General features: G+C 49.0%; 8 protein-coding genes across 8 annotated transcripts; 5 read left to right on the plus strand and 3 right to left on the minus strand.

Annotated features, from left to right (window-relative positions):
* Nucleotides 1-666: 666 nt before the first annotated feature.
* On the minus strand, nt 667-3,514 carry N7487_007314 (uncharacterized protein; the record flags this gene model as incomplete). The annotated part of the gene is made up of 2 exons (XM_056875044.1): nt 3,364-3,514; nt 667-3,309 (listed from the first exon to the last, which is right to left on the minus strand). Exons 1-2 carry the CDS (start codon nt 3,448-3,450, stop codon nt 667-669), a joined length of 2,730 nt encoding a protein of 909 aa, XP_056727232.1. The 5' UTR covers nt 3,451-3,514.
* A 644-nt stretch (nt 3,515-4,158) lies between these two features.
* N7487_007315 (SSH4 family protein) lies at nt 4,159-5,109 on the plus strand (the record flags this gene model as incomplete). Its single annotated transcript, XM_056875045.1, has 1 exon — nt 4,159-5,109. The coding sequence occupies one exon, from the start codon at nt 4,159-4,161 to the stop codon at nt 5,107-5,109; it is 951 nt and encodes a 316-aa protein (XP_056727233.1).
* A 4,708-nt stretch (nt 5,110-9,817) lies between these two features.
* On the plus strand, nt 9,818-11,693 carry N7487_007316 (glycosyltransferase family 2 protein; the record flags this gene model as incomplete). Its single annotated transcript, XM_056875046.1, has 4 exons — nt 9,818-9,855; nt 9,914-10,783; nt 11,006-11,297; nt 11,580-11,693. 4 exons carry the CDS (start codon nt 9,818-9,820, stop codon nt 11,691-11,693), a joined length of 1,314 nt encoding a protein of 437 aa, XP_056727234.1.
* A 1,125-nt stretch (nt 11,694-12,818) lies between these two features.
* On the plus strand, nt 12,819-13,990 carry N7487_007317 (ATP synthase complex assembly protein ATP12; the record flags this gene model as incomplete). Its single annotated transcript, XM_056875047.1, has 2 exons — nt 12,819-13,113; nt 13,197-13,990. 2 exons carry the CDS (start codon nt 12,819-12,821, stop codon nt 13,988-13,990), a joined length of 1,089 nt encoding a protein of 362 aa, XP_056727235.1.
* Nucleotides 13,991-14,320: 330 nt separating this feature from the next.
* Nucleotides 14,321-18,468, plus strand: N7487_007318 (OSBP family protein; the record flags this gene model as incomplete). Its single annotated transcript, XM_056875048.1, has 7 exons — nt 14,321-14,340; nt 14,558-15,771; nt 15,844-16,206; nt 16,353-17,224; nt 17,279-17,632; nt 17,697-17,931; nt 17,984-18,468. 7 exons carry the CDS (start codon nt 14,321-14,323, stop codon nt 18,466-18,468), a joined length of 3,543 nt encoding a protein of 1,180 aa, XP_056727236.1.
* A 305-nt stretch (nt 18,469-18,773) lies between these two features.
* On the plus strand, nt 18,774-20,434 carry N7487_007319 (putative mRNA processing protein (Mss51); the record flags this gene model as incomplete). The annotated part of the gene is made up of 3 exons (XM_056875049.1): nt 18,774-19,638; nt 19,697-20,354; nt 20,407-20,434. 3 exons carry the CDS (start codon nt 18,774-18,776, stop codon nt 20,432-20,434), a joined length of 1,551 nt encoding a protein of 516 aa, XP_056727237.1.
* A 763-nt stretch (nt 20,435-21,197) lies between these two features.
* On the minus strand, nt 21,198-21,605 carry N7487_007320 (putative extracellular serine-rich protein; the record flags this gene model as incomplete). Its single annotated transcript, XM_056875050.1, has 1 exon — nt 21,198-21,605. One exon carries the CDS (start codon nt 21,603-21,605, stop codon nt 21,198-21,200), a length of 408 nt encoding a protein of 135 aa, XP_056727238.1.
* Nucleotides 21,606-22,350: 745 nt separating this feature from the next.
* On the minus strand, nt 22,351-23,262 carry N7487_007321 (uncharacterized protein; the record flags this gene model as incomplete). The annotated part of the gene is made up of 1 exon (XM_056875051.1): nt 22,351-23,262. One exon carries the CDS (start codon nt 23,260-23,262, stop codon nt 22,351-22,353), a length of 912 nt encoding a protein of 303 aa, XP_056727239.1.
* Nucleotides 23,263-23,914: the final 652 nt, after the last annotated feature.

Below are 23,914 nucleotides of genomic sequence, written 5' to 3' on the forward strand. Positions count from 1 at the left end.
TTGGAGAGTGTCAATTTAAGGAAGGAACCTGGGGTGTGGTCCTATAAGAGGCCCCCTCCCACCTTTCTTCCTCTTCCTCTTCTTCTCTCTTCTCTTCGCCCCCCAGCCCTCTCCCTCTCGACCTCCCACCCACCCTTTCACCGTAACCTCCATGTGACAGCATAGGGGGAGGGTTCCGTAGCAACCCGGGTGCCCATGCATGAGACATCAACATTGTTGAGGCCCATGCAGATCCACGCCCAAATCAAACGGGGCTTTCTCGTGTGTGTTCTTTGACAAGTGGCTAAGCGTTTGGGCATTATAGTCACTTACAAGTCCCACGGAATACATTAGGGGTGTTTACTCACTCCCTCTTTAATGGTAGAGCTAGTCACCTAGGTAGTCACCGAATACATTTACAGTCGAGTACGCGTAGATTTGATTAGAGTCATGCTTCAATTCACATACATTTGATTCAATTACTCTATGGGAAACTGTCTGTAAGATAGCCCAAAGATCGTAACCATCAAGGACATGAGTGCAGATACAGAAATCCCAAACACAAGACATGAAACTAGAAAGAGAGGGGAAAAAAGAAGATCATAACATCATGATAGTCGTTCATATCATAGGTGGCTTTCAGATTTTTTTCAATAAGTGTCATCAATGTCGTGGAGCCCATCGCACTCAGTGGTGACGCTCACGCATCTCAACAACAGTGGTCCAACCCTCACAACAAGACCGGCTCATGTTATGTCCACACCAGCAGCAGGTCACCTTCCGGGGAGTAAGAGGCGCAGGCCGTAGATCGGGCGTGCCCTGGGTAGCATGGGGAGCTGGTAATTGACCGAATGGCAGCGATCGTGAGCCGGTCAGCTTGTGGGTACCACTGTCGGGTTGTTTCTTGGAGCGGGATCCACCCAGCTTGGAATCTGACCCCAGACGCTCGGGGCAGGCGAGACGCGCGTAGACTTCGGAAGGTAGGTCGTGCCAGTACTTGCAGCGACAGCAGATTACGAAGATCTTGGCGATGGTTTGTGGGGTGCGGGCTGCTTTCGCTTTTTGGGATCTTCGTTTGAGGATGCTCATGGGACCTGGACGGGGTTGGGGGCTGCCAGATTGGGTACCCAGTTGGGTGCTGGGCTGCATGCTAGGATGAAAGTCGGGCTGAGTGTCAGGTTGTATGCCAGGTTGTATGCCCCGGTAACCATTGGGGAGAGAGGCGGGCTGCTGGATAGGCTGTAAGATAGGCTGGGTGCTGGGTTGGGTGCTAGGTTGGATGTCAGGTTGCGTGATGGACTGGGTGCCGTGTTGGATGCCAGATTGGATACCTGGCTGTGTACTGGCTTGAATGAGGGGGCTGACGGGAGCTTCCTGTGCGACTGAAGTTTCAGCAGCAGAGGCCGAGGGAGTGGTATCCACGCGAGTCAGCGAATTTCGTTTGAATTCAGGAGATTCAGGTGCATCTTCGTCAGCAGTATCATAGTTTGAATGGCCGTCATGAGAGGAGGTGTACGAAGGACTGCGGCTATGTCCTGGTATGAATCCTCCGGGTCCTCCAATAGCAAGAATGTTTCCAGGGAGTTCGGTGGAAGTGCGAGAAGCTCGACGGGGAGATCTCGCAGGAACAATATAATTATCATCCGACAGGTCTTTAGACGTTTGGTTGTTTCTCTCGCCAGGTGAAACACTTCCTGTATGCAATGGAGATCTGACGGTTACCTGGAAAGTAGACGCCGGAATGTCTTTTAGGGTATCGTCTGACGTGGTTGGCATTCTCCGAATTTCGAGACTCCGTCTGTCGCTCTTGACTGGGATCTGTGGCAGTTCAATCGACTGTGGAGTTTCTTGGAAGTCTTCCTTGAAACGGCTTGAAGTTCGCTTGGGGGTATGCGATGAAGCGATAGGTAATCGGCTTCTTCCCCGATCCTCGGGATGAGGTTGAGCGGGGGATTGTATGGACTGGGGTGGCTTTGCATCAAGGTTTTGTGCTGTCGGTGGGTTTGGAATCCTGGAATCATTTTGGGACGATTCAGCCGTATTTGCAGGATTCAGCGCGAGGGGAGACGACTTGTATGCTCGCGGGAAGGGATCCACTCGACTCTTCCTAGCAAGTATTAGTGCTGGGCTGAGTGGTGGTGGATACGGCCTGGCACTGGATGGACTCGGCGGATTGTCGGGAGTTTCTGGAGGTGTTAACTCCTGCAACTGACGAGCCGTGATAACTTGAGCAGGCGAATCAGGATGACCGGATGAATAGAAGTTGGGCTGGCTCATGCTTTGCGACATCGGCATGCTAGAAGCCCTGCCAGAACGGTCATTGCGAGTCGCACGATCAAGGGGATTACCTGCCGCGGGCACACTCTTCCGGTCATGCTTCAGAGCTGCAGAAAACAACTTCCTGTCCAGATCGCCCGATGCTAGTGTCTTGCCGTTTCGAGTACCTTTTCCAATCATGGACCGAGTACGGCTGGGAATCTGCTCTGACACTGACCGATTGGTTTCACGTCCATCCTTTGTCTTCCAGGCTTCAGCCATTCTCCAGTTCTCACGGAGATCATCAGACTTTGCCGAGGCGTGCAACCGGTTATTCTGGGTTGGGTTGGAGATTTTGTGCGAAGCGGATAGGTTTAGTGCGGTGCCATGCGTGGACTGTAGCTCCCGGGTGATGGCCGTTCCAAACCTTTCCGGTAGAGTCAAAGGCAGAGATGGTGGGTTCGTATCAGTCCTCAGCTGGCTAGACTCGGCAGACGGAGAATCTTGCTCACTCGAATTTGAATTCCGGCGTGAACGCCGGAAAATCGAGGACAGGCCACTTGACGATCTCGGACGTTCTGAATTTGCACTGGAGCTTCGGCTTGAGTTGCTCACGGGTTGTTTCTTGGTCAAGCGGCGAGAGGATCTTCCATAGACTCCGGGGTCGGCCTTGGATTGGGCATCCTCCAGTGCTAGCAAGCGCTTCTCAAATTCCTTTCTCTCGGCTTCCAGGCGCTTTGTGACTCGCTTTTCTTTCTTTTTAGGTTTTTCCCAGGTTGGCGATTTGCAGATATTGTCTACATCTGCGCTGGGATGGTTAGGCAAGGGCGTCATTTGTTGGGTCGGAGTCTCATCCTCTACAGGGGCCCCGTTTGCGACTGATAGACTTGAGCCAGGTGTACCGGTGGAGGGCAAGCGAGAGTTGGTGGAGTAAGAGAGCGAGCTGGGCCCTGTCTCATCGTACAGAGAGTGTCTCGTATGAGAATTATCGTCGGTTGCTGCCTCATGTGCGAGAGCTTCGCGGGCTTGAAACGGAACCGGGGGAACAAATTCACCATTTTGACTGTGGCGTTTCTTCAAGGGGTCAAATGAAGTTCCTCCACTTTTTTTTTACTGTGGTTCACTTACATCCTTGGATTTGCTAAAGACGCGGTGGATGTGGTCCGAGATGGATGATCGACGGGCCCTGCGGGGCGGATTTGTGGAGGCCTCCATTGGCGTTGAACTGGTTGAGCGAATGTCTGATCTGAAAAGAAGCGAGTGACATTGGACTAGGAAATAGCCCGGGGATCAAGGAATCATGAATCGTGAGACGTGAGACGTGGGACGTGAGTGAGTCGTAAGTCGCAAGTCGCAAGTCGCAAGTCGCAAGTCGCAAGTCAAGCAGAGAAACAAAAACGAGGGACAAAGGCCCACGGCCAAAGGAAAACACGAAGAAAAAGAAGAAAAAGAAAGAAAATGGAAAGGAAAAGATAAAAAGCAGTCACAGTCGAGAATCGAAGAAATTCCGAATGTGCATTGGCTGCAGCTGAAACCCACCTGGGGGCTATTGGCTATGGCTATTCTTAGTGCTTTTCTTGTTTTTTTTTTTTTCTGATCTGTCGATTTATAGATGGTTAGATGGTTAGATATATATATCTACATATAATCTTCTATACTATGTATACCTAGGTGTGTAAATTAAAAAGAGAATTCAAATCCAAAACCAACACTCAAATCCAAAGAAACGAAATCGGTCCAATTCCAAACTCTTGAAAAGGTGAAACTGTCAGAATGAGAGAATCCAATACGAAGCCCAAAGTCAAGGAGTCACACCCCTCCGCTTGGCATCAAAATCAAAATCTCACCTTTTACATCTCCCCGACTCTGCACCACCAGCCTTAAAAAAACTGTTACCCGGTAACACCAAAGAAAAGCTACACAATGTCCCAACCCCACGACTTACCGCCAAGTTATGATGCATCACAACAATCCTGGGGGATCTCCGGTACCCAGCCACAGACTGCAGCCTCAGGCCATCCACCTCCATATCACAACTGGCAAGAAGCAGTCCCAGACACAGCCACATTTCCACCACCCCCAATCACCGGCTATCTAATTTCAGGCACGGGGAACGCCTCGGAAGACGACGCCCAGCGCGCCCATGATTTCTGTGACTCCGTGCCCCTCTGGCTCCCAGCTCAGCCCTCAACTGCAGTCTATCATGACGTGCAGACTTACGACCTTCGACCCGTGCAGCCAGCCGAGCTGCGTGGTCATGTCTCGGCCGTTGCACGTGGTCGCTGGTGTGGACACAGTGCTGATGGGAATGCGGATTGTGTCATTCTTACCCAGTTGCCCATGTACTTCCCGGCTGCGGACTCGCCGTTTGTGCGTGAGCAGAAGAAAACCATCTACTTTGAGGTGAAATTATTAGCCCTGAGGGCGGGACCGACACCCCAGGATTGTAGTGGGCTTTCCATTGGGTTTGCTGCCCAGCCTTATCCGTCATGGAGATCACCTGGTTGGGAGAGAGGTGGGTTGGGAGTGTTCTCGGATGATGGATGTCGATTTGTGAATGATTCATTTGGGGGTCGGGATTTTACTACGGCGTTTAAGGTAGGTGAGACGGTTGGGTTGGGGATGGAGTTTGAGCTGCCGGAGAATATCTACAGTGGAGACGAGAAGAGCAAGAGATGCAAGGTGCATATCTTCTTCACGCGGAATGGATGCCGATCTGGGGGTTGGGATCTGCATGAGGAGGTCGATGCGGATTCTGGAGGTGTTGAAGGCTTGGAAGGGGACTATGACCTCTATGGGGCGATTGGGTTGTTCGGTGGCGTCGATTTCGAGTCTTGTTTTGACCCTGCAGGCTGGCTATGGAAGCCGGAATGAACGTGTGATATCTGCCAAGTAAGGAGGTCCAGGTCCAGGTCCAGATCCAGGTCCAGGGCCAGGTCATAGGGCTGAACCTTTTACTCTTTCTTTTTTCTCGCATTTTTATGGCTCATGGATTTATGCTTTGATATGCCCCGTTTAGCTATGCCTTGATCACACAGTCCAAAATAGCTTTAATATGGGCTCAGGTTAGAAATACATACTATGTATCAAAAGTCAACAAAACGGCTAACGTCTCCATGTCCGTGGACTAATTTGCACGGCCTATTTCAACGGCTAACGCCGAGGAGACGTACCCTGCATAGCGTAAATGAGCTTCTGCACGTGTGTTCTAGAACGGTATTTTTATTTTTAATTTCCCTTTATTCTCGGCCACGGTCTTCCTGGTAACTGCAGCGCATTAGTGGCCGGGGGGATGCACGAGGTGCAGTTCCGCTACCACGGTCCTATGCCTGATGAGCAGGTGCGTCTCTGCCGCTGTTCCGTATCCCCGGTCTATCCCAGCTGCATGAACGGCAGGAAATCGTTTTAGTTGACGTCAGGATGCGCCGAGGGGATTACGATCTTTGTCCTTTTGCAGGGGGGGGACGAGTTCGGAGAGTTCTTGGTTCACATCCTAGGGTTTGATATTGATACAGCTGTTATATATGTATATATGACAATGGTGGAACTAAGGAAAGACAAGAGAGACCAGAGAGAAATGAAAGAGGAGAGTACAAGTGAGGCTCATATCAATAAATGTACTAAATATACACAATGCTAAATATACACAATGTATACAACATACTAAATAGTTATATAATATATTGAATATACTACATGTAGCTAGACTTCACCTCGGTAGTCAATACCTACAAAGTAGGAAAGAGTAACGCGCACTGTCAGCAATACGGAGATAAGCGTGCGCTCGGTGCTCGCCATGTTCGTTTACGAACATGCGTCTGATCTGCCCACGAGTCTATAAGATGCAATTACACCAGAGCCGCAGTGTCGGACCGAGAGTTCAGAATTCATGACCAAAGCCATCAAAGTCAAAGTGCTATAGGAGATAGGGTTAACCAATATAATTGCATGTGTCCATCCAGATATCGAATATATATCGTATATATATCCATGAATGTACGGAGTATGTAGCTTTAAAACGGAGAAGCCGGCCGTGTGTTCTCCTAAACACAATTTACCGTTCAAAAAAGAAAAAAATACCAGTATTTTCAATACCAAGTGGAGAATCAAAGTCGGCGATAATCCCGAGACCAGCCACCAAAAAGCCCAGGGCATATTTGCTGCAGCTAACCCACCAGAGAGCGGCTAGAATGGCACGGATGTTTCCACTTTTGAATCAGAGAGTGATACCCCGGCCAAGATCATCCTATTTACACGGGAACTACAGCTCGATCGTCCTAGCTCCTACAGCTATTACGTTGCCATATACGGAGTATACTTTACCAAGGTATACCTACTCCCTAGGTATTTTCGGATTTTCAGACATTGTATGATGTGATGTGGGTTTTCAATGTGGACTTATTTTTTTCTCTCCTAACTGAGGGGTAAAATCAGGATATCACAATGGGTTTATGTACGGAGTAGTATCTTTGTTCGATCCACTGAGAAAGTTACGAATCCTGCCCCCTCCCCCCACAGCCGATCTAAATTTCTGAATAATACTAGGCACCTAAGGTACGATAGAAGAGTTGAGCTAAAGCTGAATGGGGTAACAGAATATCATCTCAAAATGGGTATGGCCGAAGGGAAAAAGGGCAAAAAAAAGGCAAAAAAGGTCTGATCGACTGCATGTCATCGCCCCTTTTTCCCGTGACAGTCGAGGATCCCGTTTAGCCCCCACCTCATTTATTTGATATCCCGGACTGACTTCGGGTCTATGCGTAAACCCACGGAAATCCACAACCCCCCCTCCCTCTTTCTCCCCTTTCACAAATCATATTGAAAAGTGTAGTAGAAAATCCGGCCATTCCCGGCTGCCGGTGGAGTTGAAGCGGGTTCAATACATTACGGGGAGTCCGTGCAGCCGAGATACGCGTCTGTTTCACTCAAGACGTGATCTGGGCACGGTCGGAGACCGTGGCTATTTTGTACTTTTCAAAAAGAGTCCTCATCGGCTCGGCCGGGAGAAAGTAGAGCACAGCACGCTAAATATACAAGGTACGGAATCTGCATATGCAGAGAACCCAGATGGAACTGTTGCAGATAAGAAAATAGAAAAGAGAGGGAAAAAAAAAAACACGTTGGATTACCACTTGTAGAACCCGATGAAAAGAGAAGAGGTCCTAGCCATTGATCTCAAAAGTACCAGATTGCGAGTTTGGACGATCACGACCAACGATATATCCATATTAGGCCTTTTGCAGATGCATTAATCCCATCCTCTCCGGCCGTGCCCCCATTCCGCTAAGGCTGGAACACCGTTAGACGCCAAAGCGACACACTGGCGCGAAGTCAGCGGTTGTTACCTCTGAAAGGAAGGAGATGACCGGGTTCGTGAGGATGGTACCAATCATGATCCTGGTTTCATAAGGGGATGTGTCTGGATTGAGCATATGCTACATGCTACGTGGTATAACTAACTACGGAGTAGAGTAAATAGGGTAGGAGGTATAAAATAGGGTAATGATATAGCATAGTATATACACAACATACCTAGTGAGGGATATTAGATATTCGATATTCGATACTAAATTCTTATGCCAATATGAGTTATATCCTACTAACTATATTATACTACTGTAAGCACGGTCCAGGTTCGCTTCCACTTCCACTTTCATTCACATTCCAGTATACTCGTGACCGGGATATTTACCTTCACGCCACCGAGGCAGCTGGTTGCCCTTCGGCATTAAACGCGCAATCAGGCGATCTGTCGGCATGCTCTTTTTTTCCCTTCCTTTTTTGCCCTTTTGACACGTTTTCATACGTTTCCCTCATGGCCATTGCCTTCAATTTCCCCATTTTCTCATATCTTTATAAACTCTTAGTAATATTCCTATATAAAAATCCAATCTGGGCATACCGGGTATTGCCCCACTGTGAAGAGGAACAGGCTGTTACACGGGCACCTTTAGCGATCGCCACCAGGATTACCCGTTACCCGTATTTTTGTTTTTTGCATTTTTTTGTTTTTCACTTGACCTTTTTTTAACATTTGGACGACTAGTACGGACGACTATAGTACTACTATTAGTACTACTATGAGTTAGGTAGTAGTACTACATGTAATAAGCATTCGACTCCAAGTTACACCTAGGCACTTTGCTCCGACCAATATGCACGCTAGTTTTAATCTGCTTAATCTTACTCTGTACAGAAAAAAAAAGAAATGAGGTAAAAAAATAGAACGCCTTATTAGCCCGGGTACTTTTGGCGGATCTTCTCTGGACTCCATTTTGCTGCGGACCACGCTAATTAGAATGGTGTGTTATTGTCAGAAAGTCGCAATTGTTCCACAAATCACCGTTTTATCAAAGCTAGAGAATATGGTCCAACGTACTCCGTAAATTCTGAGCGCATATATAAATAGAGATATCTCAGATCTGTGGCCATGAGTTCCGGTTGCCTGAGCACCAATGGCAAGTCATTGGAGTTCCGAGGCAAAGAGTGTAGTCGTGCATGATCGGATATGTTCTCCATTTTGAATTGTTGTGTTGCCTTTTTGCCGATATATAAATAATAATAATACATATTATTTCTATGGTACCTGGGAACAAAGTACCTTTCGTAGGGTTGCATTGCTTAGAAAGAACCAAACTATCAGGTATCCCTTATGCATCCAACCCAAACCGTTGCCTATCCACGATCTTATTTTTTACTGTAAAATCACTAAATCACTAAATCACTAAAATCACTAAACGAGTTAGTATAAATTAAAAAAGTAAAAAGACGAACAAAAAAAAAAAAAAACAAGAAAGGTACATGCATATGTTCCCCACAGGGTGAACATGTTGAGCATGAGCAAGCTGAACTTTGTAATTTTCCTTTTGAAACCTTGAATTTGATATATATTTGTCCACATGATATAAAGTATGTACATTCAGATATACATCTATAGATGTATATTATGTATATAAATATAAATATATCTCGGTATGTAAGATATGTAAAATGAATACTCTGCATGGGCCGCCAATATCCCCCACTCATGGACGGCCTCTAGATCCAGGGTCTCTGACGCACGAGGCAAAACCTACCTGCAGCACACTCAAAACGACAACCAAGACTGGGGCATAGCTTTTTTAGTTCGGCTTTTGGTTTTTAGTGATTTTAGGGATTTTTACGATTATTTTACCACTATTTGACTATTATGGACTATTTTTTTAAAAATCATTTAAATCATTTTAATCATTTTATATTAAAATATTAAAATATTATATTCAAGAGTATCCTATTTATTTTGTTTAGTTCGCATGTGCTGCCTTTCTTCCTACTTTAATCTCTCCCTCCCTCAATCAAAGTACTCATCTTCCTTTTTTTTCTTTTCCCTTTTCCTCTCTATTTTCCTTTGGAATTGAAGGAAGCATTGTCTCCTTGACATTCGTTAAAGACTTGGATTGACGAAGCCGACAGAGGCAATTGACTACCAGACTTGGTCAATAGCTACAGCACATTTGAATGTTGTATACCTCTACATCTCTAAAAGAGAATCTGCCCCAAAGAAAATAGTTAGGGTTACGTGGGGACAGTCGAGTTTCACACCATGGCATTCCCATTTATGCGAGCATTCGTCACACTCTTGTGAGTATAGGCCTGGGAGCTCAATCCGACCACTACCACATAGCTAACCAGGAACCAGTCTCTATCGTTATACCCGGCTCGTGTTCAACTTGTTCTCCTTTTGGTCATTCAAGCCAATCCCACCACCGGAGAATCCCAAACTGACATCGCAAGATGTGACGGTGATCATTCCATCGTTGGAGGGCTGTGGCGATGAGCTGGTGGAGACGATCCGGACAATTCTCGACAATCAACCCTTCGAATTGCTCTTGGTGACAATCGAAGCCAATCGCACCAAGGCTGAGCGCATGCTGAGCGCCATGCCAGCATCGAAATCTCGCATCCGTTTGTTCACTGTCAAGCACCCCAACAAGCGCCGTCAAATGACCGAAGCCATTCCCGAGGTCCGAACCGCCATTACTCTTCTCGCCGATGACGACGTGAGCTGGCCACGTACCTTGCTCCCTTGGATTCTAGCCCCCTTCGAAAAGGATGAGAAATATGGTGGTGTGGTGACCTGCCAGCGATTGCGCCGGGCCATTGCGCCGAGCCTCTCACAACGCCTCTGGGGCTTCTTGGGTGCCTTGTACCTGGAACGACGCAACTTCGACTGCGGCGCAACTACCCATGTGGACGGTGGACTTCCCTGCATGTCGGGACGAACGGTGGCGTATCGGACGCGAATTCTGCAGAATGAGGCCTTCACCTACGCTTTCACCAATGAAGAGTGGTGGTGGGGCAAGTATCAACTCAACGCCGACGATGATAACTTTATCACCCGTTGGATGGTCTCGCACGGATGGGAAACTTATATGCAGTACCACCCAGAGGCGGAGGTGCTGACAACTCTCGAGGACAACCCTCGTTTCTTGAAGCAATGCGCCCGCTGGTCCAGAAGTAATTGGCGGAGCAATCTGACCTCGATGTTTCACGAGAAGCACATTTGGCAGTGAGTGCAACTTTTTTTTTCCCTTTTGGAGTTGTCTTACCTTCTCTTTCTTCTCTTTTACCTTTCCTTTCCCTCCATCTCGGTCTTGTATTTTTCTCTCCTTTCTCTTTGATCGGATCAAAAAGAGACCTTTTCCGAGTCTAGGTGTAAGGCTGTGGTGTGACCTTGGAGAAACAAAGAAATCACTTTTCGCCTGCAGAACAGAGCTAACATTTTCTATAGTCGTCAACCCTGGAGTGCCTATGCCGTTCACCTGACCACTTTGTCGCCGCCTGCCTTTTTAGGCGACATTTTACTGGTCTGGTTGTGCCACAAGGCGACTGGATCGTGGGGAGAGTCATTCCACGATCAATCTATGACTATGCTCTACCTCTGGATCTTCACTAGCAAGTGGATTAAGCTGTTGGGTCATTATCTTCGCTATCCCGTCGATGTGTTCTTACTACCAGTCTCCATCATCTTCGGTTATTTACACGGTGCGATTAAGATGTATGCCGTGATGACATTGAATGTGGTATGTTTAATTCTTTTTAATTCTCCTTTTATCTTTCACTTTCCCCCCTATTTTTGGTTTTTTTTCCTATTTTTTCCCTATTTTTTCCTTATCTGCATACGAGTGTATCCAAGCGCAACCTTCCTCCTATGACAACTCTGCATCACAACGCTTTGATCATCTCGCTTGCTCCGTTTACCCACTATTCTCCTATTTCCCCGTAGATCGCGCATCTGCCTTTCTGATTTGATTCGCATACTTTTTACATACAGACCTGGACTGACTTTGAGTTTTTTTTTACAGACAACATGGGGTAGCCGTGATGGTGCCGATGATTATGACGCTGAGCGTATGAAGAAGCGGACGGATGCCGATCGAATGAAGCAACCGTATTATCCGCAATATCTCATTAAATGAGTTCTTCGATTCTCCTACCGAAGAACCATTCCCTGTTCCCTTTCCCCTCGATATAGTCTACCATATCTCATTGGTTGTACTGGGAACAGGGGAGAACTTCTAGCCCATTGACTTGGCCCTTTATATCATGACGAAACGCCGTGACGACACCCATATGCTCTGCTTTGATTCTAGATCCGCCCTGACCTTTATCCTTCCCCGCCAAACCTTCTGCCCAGTCTATTTGGCCTGTGTCGCCAAGTTACCGAGAGTGTGATACGAGCTTCAAAGTGGCAACGCTCTTCCTCTCCAATATCAGTCCTCTAACCAATGAGTGATACCAGTGATATATCACTTTATGGTTGGCTTCTTTACTTCTGCCCATTGTTTTTCTTTTCTCTGCACATTGCCTGGTTATCAAAAACAAAATGGTGGTCTCGATATCATCGAGGCTTTTTCCCCTTCTCTTCTTGTAAATTACAAAAGCATGGGCGGAGGTCGTTTTGCGATTGTTCTGTGCTTGACTCTTTGCGTCTCATTTTGCTGTTCAGCTTTGATTCCCCTGAGTTTTCTGTGAGAGCTTTTTTTTTTGGTCCTTTTTCTTAGATGCGAGGTGGTATTCTGAACTTTTAGTCTTTTTCTCGTTGCTTTCTCAAACTGCAGATAATTTCTAATTGATTGGAATATACGCATATTATTTGACTAGGGATGTATATCGAGAATAGAGCCCTATCTTGTAAAGCTACTTCGGAGGGAAGGCATGTCATAGTTTCCAATTCTGATGCCATGCAGATGAGCCATGCAGATGATTTGGTCTAGAACCAGTCCAAAGAGGTGTGGGTGTGGTAAGAAAATAGTGTCAAAATGAGCAGATAATTGTCATTTCTTATGTATATGAGCGAGACAATCTATGTAGATTGTACTTTGATACCTAGTCAGGTAGTTAAACCAGTTAACTGGTTAACTAGTTAAGTAGTACTTATATGTACAGATCCCCTTTGGGATTAAGATGTGGCGCGGCAAGCCAAGACTTCCCGGGCCAAAATGTTCGAGTTCCCAACTCCTTTGGATCCAGGAACCAATAATCGTCCTTCAACCCTTTCTTTCTCTAATATAATCAATTGCCAAGGGCCCTTCTTTTAAGAGATGGTCGCTTTTGCTCGCGCTGCGCTTCCCTCGCAGCTATTCGCCGCTGCCCGTCATCCTGTTTCGTTATGTCGGCGCATCCACTCGTCTCCCTTCAGATCAGCCGTGGCACACCCAGTGACGGCACACGGCCCTCCTCCTAAAGCTCCGGCTACCCCGTCATCAGAATTCAAGGACATTTCACAATCCAGCGATGCAGAGCTCCCAGCTTCCGAGGGCGAAGCATCGCGATACAAGCTCACCGCTGCGCTGAAGAAGCGGTTTTGGAAGGATGTCCATGTGCATGGAAAGTCAGGTATGAGCGAAATGGGCATTGGCTGTCTTTCTCAGTGATCTCGTCTGGTGATAACTCTTCAGCTAACATATTCACTTCTACAGACGAATATCAAGTCCTGCTTGATAAGCGACCCGTTAGAACCCCGGCGAAAGAAGTTTTATCTATCCCTTCCACAAAGCCTCACCTTGCCCACGCTGTTGCACTGGAGTGGGATGTGATGACCTCTGCCCAGCAGGCTCTCAGAAGCCACCTTATCCCCATGACCTCCCTCGCAGCCCGCGCCACCGATATCGCCCGCGAAGATGCCGAGGGCAACAGCATCACTAGAAAACAGATTATCACCACTGCCATGCGTTACCTAGATACTGATACACTACTTTGCTGGGAGCCCGAGCGACAACGGCACGCGTTGGAACGGACAACGGACGACGGAAAGCCCATCGAGTCTCTTCGCCAGATTCAAATGAGAATCGCGGGGAACGTCATGAGCTTTTTGTCCACCAAGGTCTGGCCTGGCCTTGAAATCATTCCTATCCTCGACGCCAACAGCATCATCCCCCTCTCCCAGCCGAAGGGTACGAAAGACAGTATCCGCACCTGGGTTTCCGAACTGTCTGCACATGACCTGGCTGGCCTTGAGCGGGCAATCCTTGCTTCCAAGAGTCTTCTCATCGCGGTCCGCCTGGTGGTGGAATGGAGTGAGAACTTCCGCCATATTCAACGACCCGAGACGAAAAAGTTCGGCATTGAGGAGGCGGCTGAGGCGTCGAGTCTGGAGGTGACCTGGCAGACTGATATGTGGGGTGAGGTAGAGGATACTCACGATGTTGGCAAGGAAGACTTGAAGCGACAATTGGGTAGCGTTGTGATCTTGGTTAGTGGGGAGACTCGATAAGCTACGAGCTTCTGTATATTCCAAGGTTAGGTATACTGTATGATAGATATAGATGGTCTCAATGATCTATGGCCTGTATAGCCGATATGGGCTTGCTTTGTATAAATACCTGTACAATGAATACTACCGTCCTCAGTTCACCATATTGTAACATCGACCTGAAAAAAAAAAGATGACTCGAGAGGTTCCTACCTTTGTAGTGTACCCTCATGCCAAGGCGGAAATCAACATCATTTGCCCCCCAAACAAGGGCCCGAGAACCCCCCCCGAATTTCATTCCAAAGTCCTCAACCTCAGACGACACTATTGGATATAGTCCAGTGTGCAAGGATGTCTGATAAACCCGAAGGGTAAGTCTTTGTTTTCCAACTTTGAAGTTTGGTACTAGGAAACTCTCGATCCATGGTTCATCATGCATCATGACAGTTGTGAGACTCCGGGGCCCGGGGAATACCTTGGCTTAACTGCCTTGGTCTATTTATTCTGAGCCTGTGACCTTCGAAGTAGTCACATGTGAACGGAGTACACGGTGTACGTACTTTATACTGATATTCCACTGTTTTTCAGGCACAAACACAGGCGCTCTCGAAGCTCAATAGCACTTGCCCTCCTCCATCGTGACAAGTCCAGGGGCGAAGACAAAGACCCCGATGATAGCGGAGACACCAACTCGGTCGCCTCCGCCTCCTCAAGCCCCAGCTCGTTGAAACACACCCGCAGCAGCAGCCGCCACAGCCGTCGCAAACAAGGCCAAGACTTGAGTCCGCCACCGGCCATTCAAGAATCCGCCGAGGACATGGACCCAGTGGAAGACTTGCCTTCCTTGAACCAAATGGAGGCCGGCAGCATGTCACTCGAGCAGTCCGTTCGCACCTTTCGTCTCTTCGAGATCTTGCGCAGCGGTGATACCACCGCCATCTCCAAGGCCATTAAGGATACTACCGACCCGCAGGGCGTGAGTGCTCTCAACGGCACGACCGTCCTCCATTTGGCTCTGCAGTGTGCCGAACCCCAAGTCGTGGAATATGTGCTGTCCACCGCGGAGGACCTGGATATCAACTCGCGAGATCGGGATGGAAACACGCCACTTCACATTGCCGCCCAACTGGGCCGGGCCCCGCTCGTTCGCGAATTGTTGAACCGTCCATCTATCAACGATTCTATTGTCAACTATCGGGGTCAGACGGCTCTCGATTTGGCCCGTACCCCTGAAATCTTCCAGCAACTGCAACTTGCGCGGTCTCTCTTCATTGATAGCAAGAACCAGGAAATCCAGGCTTTGATTGGAAAATCTGATTATAAGGGCTTGGAAGCTTTACTCGAGGAACCTCGAGTGGAGGGTATCATGGATGTGAACAGCTACGATCTGGTTACCGACCTGACGACAGCCCATTCCGGTGGCACGCTTCTGCACGAGGGTGCTAGAAATAAAGATGCGCAGCTCATCGAAATCCTTCTGACACATGGCGCGGATCCTTTCCGTCGTGATAAGAAGGGGAAGCTACCGCAGGATGTTACCAAAGATGATAAAACCCGCGCTCTCTTGAAGAGATCACCCGCTGCTGTTATTGCTCAGCGCGGTATCCAGGAAAGGGCTATTCTCGGAAATAGTAATGCCCAAGGCCTTGCCGGTCGCGTTTCGGTTGGCGATGCACCGCTTGCAGGTAAGGACGCCCGCGAGATGAGAGGCTATCTCAAGAAATGGACGAATTACACAACGGGGTACAAGTTGCGCTGGTTCGTTCTGGAGGATGGAGTCTTGAGTTATTATAAGCATCAGGGTAAGTTCAAGTGTTATCTTCAGTCTTGTCATCGCTCCTCGTGCCACCAACCCCTTCTAACAAGCTCTATAGATGATGCAGGCTCTGCCTGTCGCGGTGCGATCAACATGAAGATTGCTAGACTTAACATGGATGCGCAGGACAAGACGCGCTTTGAAATTCACGGGAAGTCATCGGTCAAATACCACCTCAAGGCCAACCATGTTGTAGAGGCAAAACGCTGGTTCTGGTCTCTCAACAATGCTATCCAGTGGGCTAAGGATGAGGCGAAGGAGGAGGAGCGTCAGCGGTCGAAGAATGCGGAGGTGCTTCGCCAGGCTAAGATCGATCAGACAGAAGGACGCCCTACGGATGCACCATCGGAGTCTGGCCTTTCTCACAAGCCCAGCACAAGGGGTCTCGCTCCTCCATCTTTGGGCGGTGGTAGCAGCACTGGTACAAGGCTCAGTACTTATGCATCCCGCACCACCCTGGATATCCCCCCGGAGACGAGGATAGCTCCGCCTATGGTGGTTCTTATGACCAGGTCCTTGCACCAAACGACATGAATAGAGTAATCAGCCATGTCACATCTGCGCCAGATGGAGAGGGCGAGGATGAAGAATTCATCGACTATGGTTCAAGCCACGAGAATGAGATGCCAGCCGCTGATAAGGATGCTCTCAATATCACCGCACAATCTGCGAAGCTTCAGTTGGATCTTCTTGCAAATGTGGCTGCCTCGCTACAGGCCGAGAAATCCAAAAATCCGGAAATGACCATCGCGGATCCAGCCCTGGAACAGGCCCTTGGTGCCTATGAAGCTGCAGTCAGCAGCCTCAAGGGTCTAGTGCAGAATCTGCTCAAGATCTCACGGGACCGAGACTCTTATTGGCAGTCTCGTCTCAGTAGAGAGGAGGCCATTCGTCAGATGTGGGAAGAAAGCATGGCACGTGTGGCCCGCGAGCATGAGGAGCTGCAATCCAAGATGGGCGAGTCTGAAGAGAAGCGGAAGCGGACCAAGCGAGCTCTGAAGGAAGCCCTGGAGAGCGCAACAGGCAGTAGCCGTTCTATCGCCGGTGGGACTCCCCATTTGACAACAGACAACCAGAATCTTGAGGACAGCCAAACTGAAGCTGGCGTCACCGAGGCGATAAATGAGGGAGCTCAGCCTGCACAGAAACTATCCACGATACCCGCACTCAGTCGCAACCCATCGACCTACTCCAAGCTCAGTAGTCTCTGTGGTTCAGAGTCGGACGGAGAAGAATTCTTCGATGCTATTGATGCTGGTGAAATCGAGGTGGAGGACTTGAATGCCGAGAAGGACAATATAGAACAACCTAAAGATGAGAGTGCTGAGCTTCGGGCTGTGAAGAGTACTATCATTGCACCCTCCTTCAAGGGCTATGAGGATCCCATTAGAGAGCGACTTAAGATGGATGCTGATGATCGGCCAAAGATCTCCTTATGGGTAAGCTGTGGTGTTTCCTTCTTCCTTTATTCGGCAGTACTAACTACTGTTTAGAGCATCCTGAAATCTATGATTGGAAAGGACATGACGAAGATGACACTCCCGGTATCCTTCAACGAACCAACTTCACTGCTTCAGCGAGTAGCTGAGGATCTTGAATATACTGACCTCCTTGATATCGCTGCCGGTCGGACCGATTCAATGGAACGCCTGGTATACGTCGCCTCGTACGCTGCAAGTGAATATGCCTCGACCATTGGCCGTGTCGCAAAGCCCTTCAACCCTCTTCTAGGTGAAACCTTCGAGTATGTGCGTCCGGACAAGGGCTATCGATTCTTTGTGGAGCAAGTCAGCCACCACCCACCGATTGGAGCTGCGTGGGCCGAGTCGCCCAAATGGGACTACTGGGTAAGTACATCCGATTTCGTAACCCAATGTCTGTCCACAGGGCTAAGCAAAACTACGTATTCAGGGTGAATCCTCCCTCAAGTCCAAGTTCTACGGCAAATCCTTCGACATTAACCTACTGGGCACATGGTTCCTGAAGCTGCGACCTTCCACCGGCGGAGAAGAACTTTACACATGGAAGAAGGTGACCTCGTCGGTCATCGGCATCATCACCGGTAACCCCACAGTGGACAACTACGGTCTGATGGAAATCAAGAACTGGACCACCGGCGAAGTTTGCTACCTTGACTTCAAGCCCCGTGGCTGGAAGGCCTCATCAGCCTACCAGGTGACAGGAAAGGTCGTCGACAGCGAAGGCTCCCCCAAGTGGAGCATTGGTGGTCGCTGGAACGATAAGATCTACGCTCGCCACACCCCCCGGCTTTGAGGCGCCTGTCTCCGGCCAGGATCCCGAGTCTGCCAAGACCTTTTTGGTCTGGCAGGCTCATGCTCGTCCTACTGGTATACCTTTCAACCTGACTCCATTCGTCATCACGCTCAATGCTCTCCCCGAGTCCCTGAAGGAGTGGCTCCCTCCTACCGATACCAGGCGGCGACCCGACCAGCGTGCTATGGAAGATGGCGAATATGATTTGGCTGCTGATGAGAAGCACCGTGTGGAAGAGAAGCAGCGTGCCAAGCGCAGAGAACGCGAAACCAACGGCGAGGTCTACGCGCCGCAATGGTTCACCCGTGACAAGTGTCCTATTACCGGGGAGGAATTCTGGGCTCATAATGGAAAATACTGGGAGTCCAGAGATGCGCAGGATTGGAGTCGATCCGAGGATATCTTCTGAGAAGTACTTGGCTTGCTATTTTGGCTTGGTTGCTTTGTACAAGACTCTCAATTGTCATAAAAACAAACGAATGAATTCTGGATAGCTTTCTTGTGGATATGCGCTCACCTGAGCAAGATCAGATAGTAAATAGAATTATCTTTAAATAAAATCCACCTAATTGACACAATAAAACTGACAATTCAAAGCCCAAGTTGAAGATATCTCCGTTTCATAGATGGTCTCAGTCACGTGTCGCCGCAAAAACATCCCCAGAGCTATCCCGTGGTCTGATCAGTTCCCCTCCACAACCAATTGACATCACAATGGCAGGATACACTTGTGTCCAGTGCCTACAGGTTCTCCGTCAAGGAGTTCGGGCCTCAGCCCCTCAGGCTCGCCTGCAGAGCCTCGCCACCACGCGGAGAAGAAGCCCCATCTCCCCGTCTTTCATCCGCAGCTTTGGCTCGCAACGGAACAACCGATCGCTGGGTAGCGCCCCAGAGCAGCCCAAGCACACACACAGCCAGTCCTGCTGTGCTCCCAAGTCCTCGCCTTCGCCTGTCCCCCAACGGGCAGCTCACACGGCAACCGGGTCCTCCGTCAACCCTCGGGCCGTCCTGAAACCAGACAACCTGTTCCACTCCTTCTCGAATTCGCCCTCGCCGGCAATCCGCAAACGCGCGGAGTTCATCAAGCAAAATGCCTTCTGCCCGCACCCAAGCCACCAGCAGACCCGCGCGGCCGTCTCGCCGCACGACCCCGAAGCCAGAAAAACCACCGACGATGCAAACCTGCCCCCGGCCCATTCGCACTTCGAGTGCCCTGACTGTGGTGTGCCTGTCTACTGCTCCGAGGGCCACTGGATGGATGACTTCGAGGCTCACCTCGAGATCTGTGACACGCTGCGCCAGATCAATGAAGACGACCACGACCTGAACTCCGGCCGCTTCTTCCCTGAATTCCATTACCCCGGTCCTCAGGATGATAACTTCGTTATCAACATGACTAACTGGGACACTTACCTCTACACCCGTGAATTCGCAGCTATCAACGACGACCGCTCCATGCGTCAGGTTACGCGCATGCTAACCTACCCCCAGACAATCGGCAGTGTCCTGCACGAGCTTAGCCCGTACAGTGTTCGTTCCGGTGGACGACTCACACCGGAGGGATTGAAGAGTCTGAGTGGTAAGTCCTGATTCTGTGCAGCATAATAGTTCCACACGGCAAACTAATTCATCCCCAGCCCTCCGTTACTCCCTCCACCCGCCTAAAGCCGGTGAAAGCATCGACGTTAAGGGTCTCCGCTTGAAGGCGCCCCCGGTACGAATCTTCATTCTCGGCGCCCGCGCAGAGTCGTCCCTCCCCCGCGACGTCTGGCTGCAGCTGCAGTACATGTACCCCCGCGCCCTGCTGCACCTCATCTTCATCGGACCGGAGAGCATGGCGAATCGAGACGGAGAGTATCCGCTTCCCGAGCGCACACCTGAGAACCCCTTCGGCGGCATCGTCGAGGACAGACTCGGTGGCCAGATGAAGATCACTACCTACGTGGACTACTTCCACACTATGAACAAGGCGCAGTATTTCGGTCCCTTCGATCCTTACCTTGATTGCTTTATGCTCTTCCACCCTGGTCTGGGTCACCCGGCTAGCTCGCATGAGTGGGAGGAGACGCTGCCCCAGTTGCTTGAGACTAAGGTTCCTATCATCTGTACTGGGTATACCCAGTGGGATCTGGAGCGTGATATTAACTGGGTGAGTGAGAAGTGCCGTGGAGAATTTGACGTGCTCCTTGAGCCCGGGGAGAATATCTTCCGCAGTCTGCGCTGGGATCTAAATGATCAGGACCCTCATGATGTTTCTTGTGGAAACTGGGGATTGTGGGCCTTCCGAGGCAAGAGGTATGTTGTGTCGTTTGCTGAGTCGAGGGATGTTGGCTAACTTGCTCGACAGATATGAAGCTGCTTTCTCCAAAGAGTAGGCTAGTTCCAGCTCACCTTTCTGTACGATATTTTTTTGGTGTGCCCGTTCTTGGGGTCATTGTAGTAGATAAGATCAGTTTCAATCCTCTCCTAAGTTATTCACGATTATCGATGCGCTTGATTCAGCCAGTTCTTTTGTCAAGCATATGCCGTAGATGAAGCCATAGCTAAGCTATCATCGAGAAGCTAGAAATTCAGACTATTATATCTAAAGACCATACGCTCCGCTCATGGTTGAAAGATTACAGATTAAGCAAAGGTGAAACGTAGCCACAATGAAATGTATCAATTGCATAAAAAAAGTAAAGCTCATAAGTCTTACACTCGTCAAGTAACAGTAGTAGTATGACATCCAAGAGCAAAGATGCAAGCATCAATGTGGAGAAAGAATCCAAAGTCAACCAAGACAGAAAGGAAGTAGCATTAAGGTCAAAAAAATGCTTGGATGAGATCAAAAGGGGGAGTATCGAAGGGAAAAGAAAAGGGTATAAACATCAGAAAATAAACATCGGAAAACACATCAAAACCACCGTAACCAGAAAGTAGGTAGAAAAAGAAACGGTATGTTAGGAAGAAAGAATATGTAAAGAAGAAAATATCTCCCAAAATAAAACATGGGAAGGATCAAGTGGAGGCCATTCTAGATGGCCGAAGCAGTCCAGTATCAAAGGTTGACATTGGATGCAATGCGACAAAAGTCGACACCAAGATCGGGGAGGCAACTCAAACATTCACTCGTTCAAATGAGTCAGAAAATGGAGTTTAGATCATGAGAACACCGGCGATGGCGGCTGCACCAGCAGCCATGAAACCAGGGAGGTGGATTGAAGCAGCACCGGCGGTAGCAGGGGCGGAAGGAGTAGCCGAGGCACTCTCACCGAGGGGGGTGCTGCTAGCCTTGATCAGGGGGGTAGAGGAGCTGGCAATGTGGCTCATGGAAGGGGTAGCACTGGAGGAAGGAGTGCTAGTGATGACAGGCGTCCAGGTCGACGAAGAAGTTTCGATCGAGGTTGAGGTTGGAGTAGGAGTCGGGGTGGACGACGGGGGAGCAGTGTATCCGGAGGGCACCAGAGTGACGGTCTTGGTGATACAGTCGGCTGAGGCAGATTCAGCGGCGAACGCGACGGGCGCGAGGGCCGAGAGGAAGAGGAGAGCCTTGGTGAACTGCATTGTTGATGTTTGGTTCAAAGTTGTTATGATATTGCGAATTGAGAATTGAGAATTGCAAGTTGCGAATTACGAATTGCGAAGAGAGAGTAATTCGAGTCAAAAGAGTGAATGCAGCTTATGAAAGAATGTAATAGCTGGGAGAACAAAAGAGTGACACTGTTTAGAACAGGAGAAGGTTGCAAGTTCAAGAGAAAGGGGAGAAAGGGAGTTTCCAAGAACGGGACAGGTACCAAGGCATTAAGGCACCAAGGCACCAAGGCATGAAGAATTCTTGGGAGATCACTCCTACCTGCATAGCAGTATACATTAGTATATCAGCCAACATATGTTCGGCGACGTTGTCAAGAATTGTGGTTTTCGGGCCTCTAGATCAGAAACTTTCCGATCTTTCTCTTCTGTTGAATGTCTTTCTCAGACTCATAATTACTTCAACCCTTTCGGACGATACAACTAGTCCAATTTAGGAATATCCACGCGTCTCTACTTGTTCTTCACTTCTGTACAATTTCAGGTCCAATTCAATATCGCCTTCACATTATCAGAAACAAAGCGCTTATGGATATAAACAATACCGTTGTACAGGCCACAAGTTCCTAAGCCGGGGGTATCAAAGTCACAAGCAAACATCCATCCCAATCATTTATCATAGCATTAAGGCTCATCATCAACACAAGCCAGGTGGAGCCATAATAACCTAGCAGTCAGAAAGCAAAAAACAACAGAAAGCAAAAGCATGATTTGTCATTTAGAATCCCCAAACGGCGGCCACTACCACGGCAACCGTCACCCAGTACCCGCTAGCATGCAGGACCTTCGCAACAGGCCCGGATGCCGAGGAGGTGCTACTCGAACTCGAGCTTTCATCGGCGGCGGCGGTGGTGCCATTGGCCAAGGTACCATTGATGTAGATGGTCTGAGTGCCGTTCACATCGACCACACGCACCAGACTGGAGTTCTTGGGCACGGTGCCGTTGAAGAGGGACTCGTAGTAGGTGCGGTTAGTGTTGTCGTCGCAGCCACACTCGGAGTACTCCTGGCACACACAGACAATGGGGAGCGACTCGTTTTTGTGGTCCTGGTCATTGTAGTAGTTGTAGTGGTGGCTGTAGGGGTAGGCATAGGCGCTGTACAGCCAAAGACCCGGGAAGAAGCCCAGTGCAGCTCCACCGAGAACGTAGGGGGCGATTCCTCCAGCGGACCGGGAGCCAGACTTGTAGGGAGTGCGCGCACCACCAGCATAGTAGTTTCCTCCACCGTAGGTTGCTCGAGTGCCAGAGCCGCTACTGGTTGTACCACCAACATTGCTTGAACCACTGCGACTGCTTCCACTGCTACCACTACTGCCACTGGAGCCACTGGAGCCGGAGGAACCGGAGGAACCGGAAGAAGAAGAACCGGTGCGGCCTCCACTGCTTCCTCCGCTGCTGGATGAACTGCTGGACGAACCGCCGGACGAACCGCTGCTGCCGCCTCTGCTTCCTCCACCACCGCCCCGCCGTTTTTCCAGGGTTATGACATCTGTATCCCGGGTGGAATCCAAGGGATCCAGGGAGACCACATCTCGTTCAATGAGATCGGTAGGCTCGGTGTGAGGGATGGTCAGGGCCGTGACCCTGGTAGAAAGTAAAAGGAGCGTTGTCGCCCAAGTGAACTTCATGGTGAGTATTGAGTATTGAGTAGTAGAATAGAAGGATGGAGAAGATGTTAAAAAGGAGAAATCCAAGCGAAGTGAAGTACTGAAGTACCGAAGTAAAGGAAGTAACGGTATGACGAAATTCTGATGAACTCAGTCCGACTCAAAGGATTTTGGGCTCCAAGAACATAAGAAAGGGTTCAAAATGCGTAGATTTAAGCAATTCCAAGGAATTAAAATGACAATAAAAAATTCATCAAAGCCAAAATACTCAGCCTCGGACCCTGACCCTCCGCCCCTTTTAGTCAAACGAATACGAAAGGGATCAACCATATTAACTACCCAGGTATATTATGAGCGGAGTATATACCCCGTAAGCACTGCCACTCTCGTCATTTCTTTTCTCTTTTCTAGAAAACTTCCAAACTTCCATGGTTTCAAAGTTGCCACTGTCGAAATGATATAATTGTGCATACGGAGTACTTAGGTAGTATGTGCATATGTACATTGTAGATCTCTCAATCCCTGTTTCTCCACATATGGATGACCTTTATATGGAGTACAGAGTATACGGAGTAGCCTTAATAGGCATGATTTCTTAAGTCTTCAAGATATACCTATATATCCTAGGTATTATCTACGGTATTATCTACTGAGCCTCATCACTATATCTTAC

The sequence above is a fragment of the Penicillium crustosum genome (genome assembly GCF_028827405.1).
Source record: "Penicillium crustosum strain IBT 35664 chromosome Unknown utg000003l_segment0_segment0, whole genome shotgun sequence".
Lineage (NCBI taxonomy): Eukaryota > Fungi > Ascomycota > Eurotiomycetes > Eurotiales > Aspergillaceae > Penicillium > Penicillium crustosum.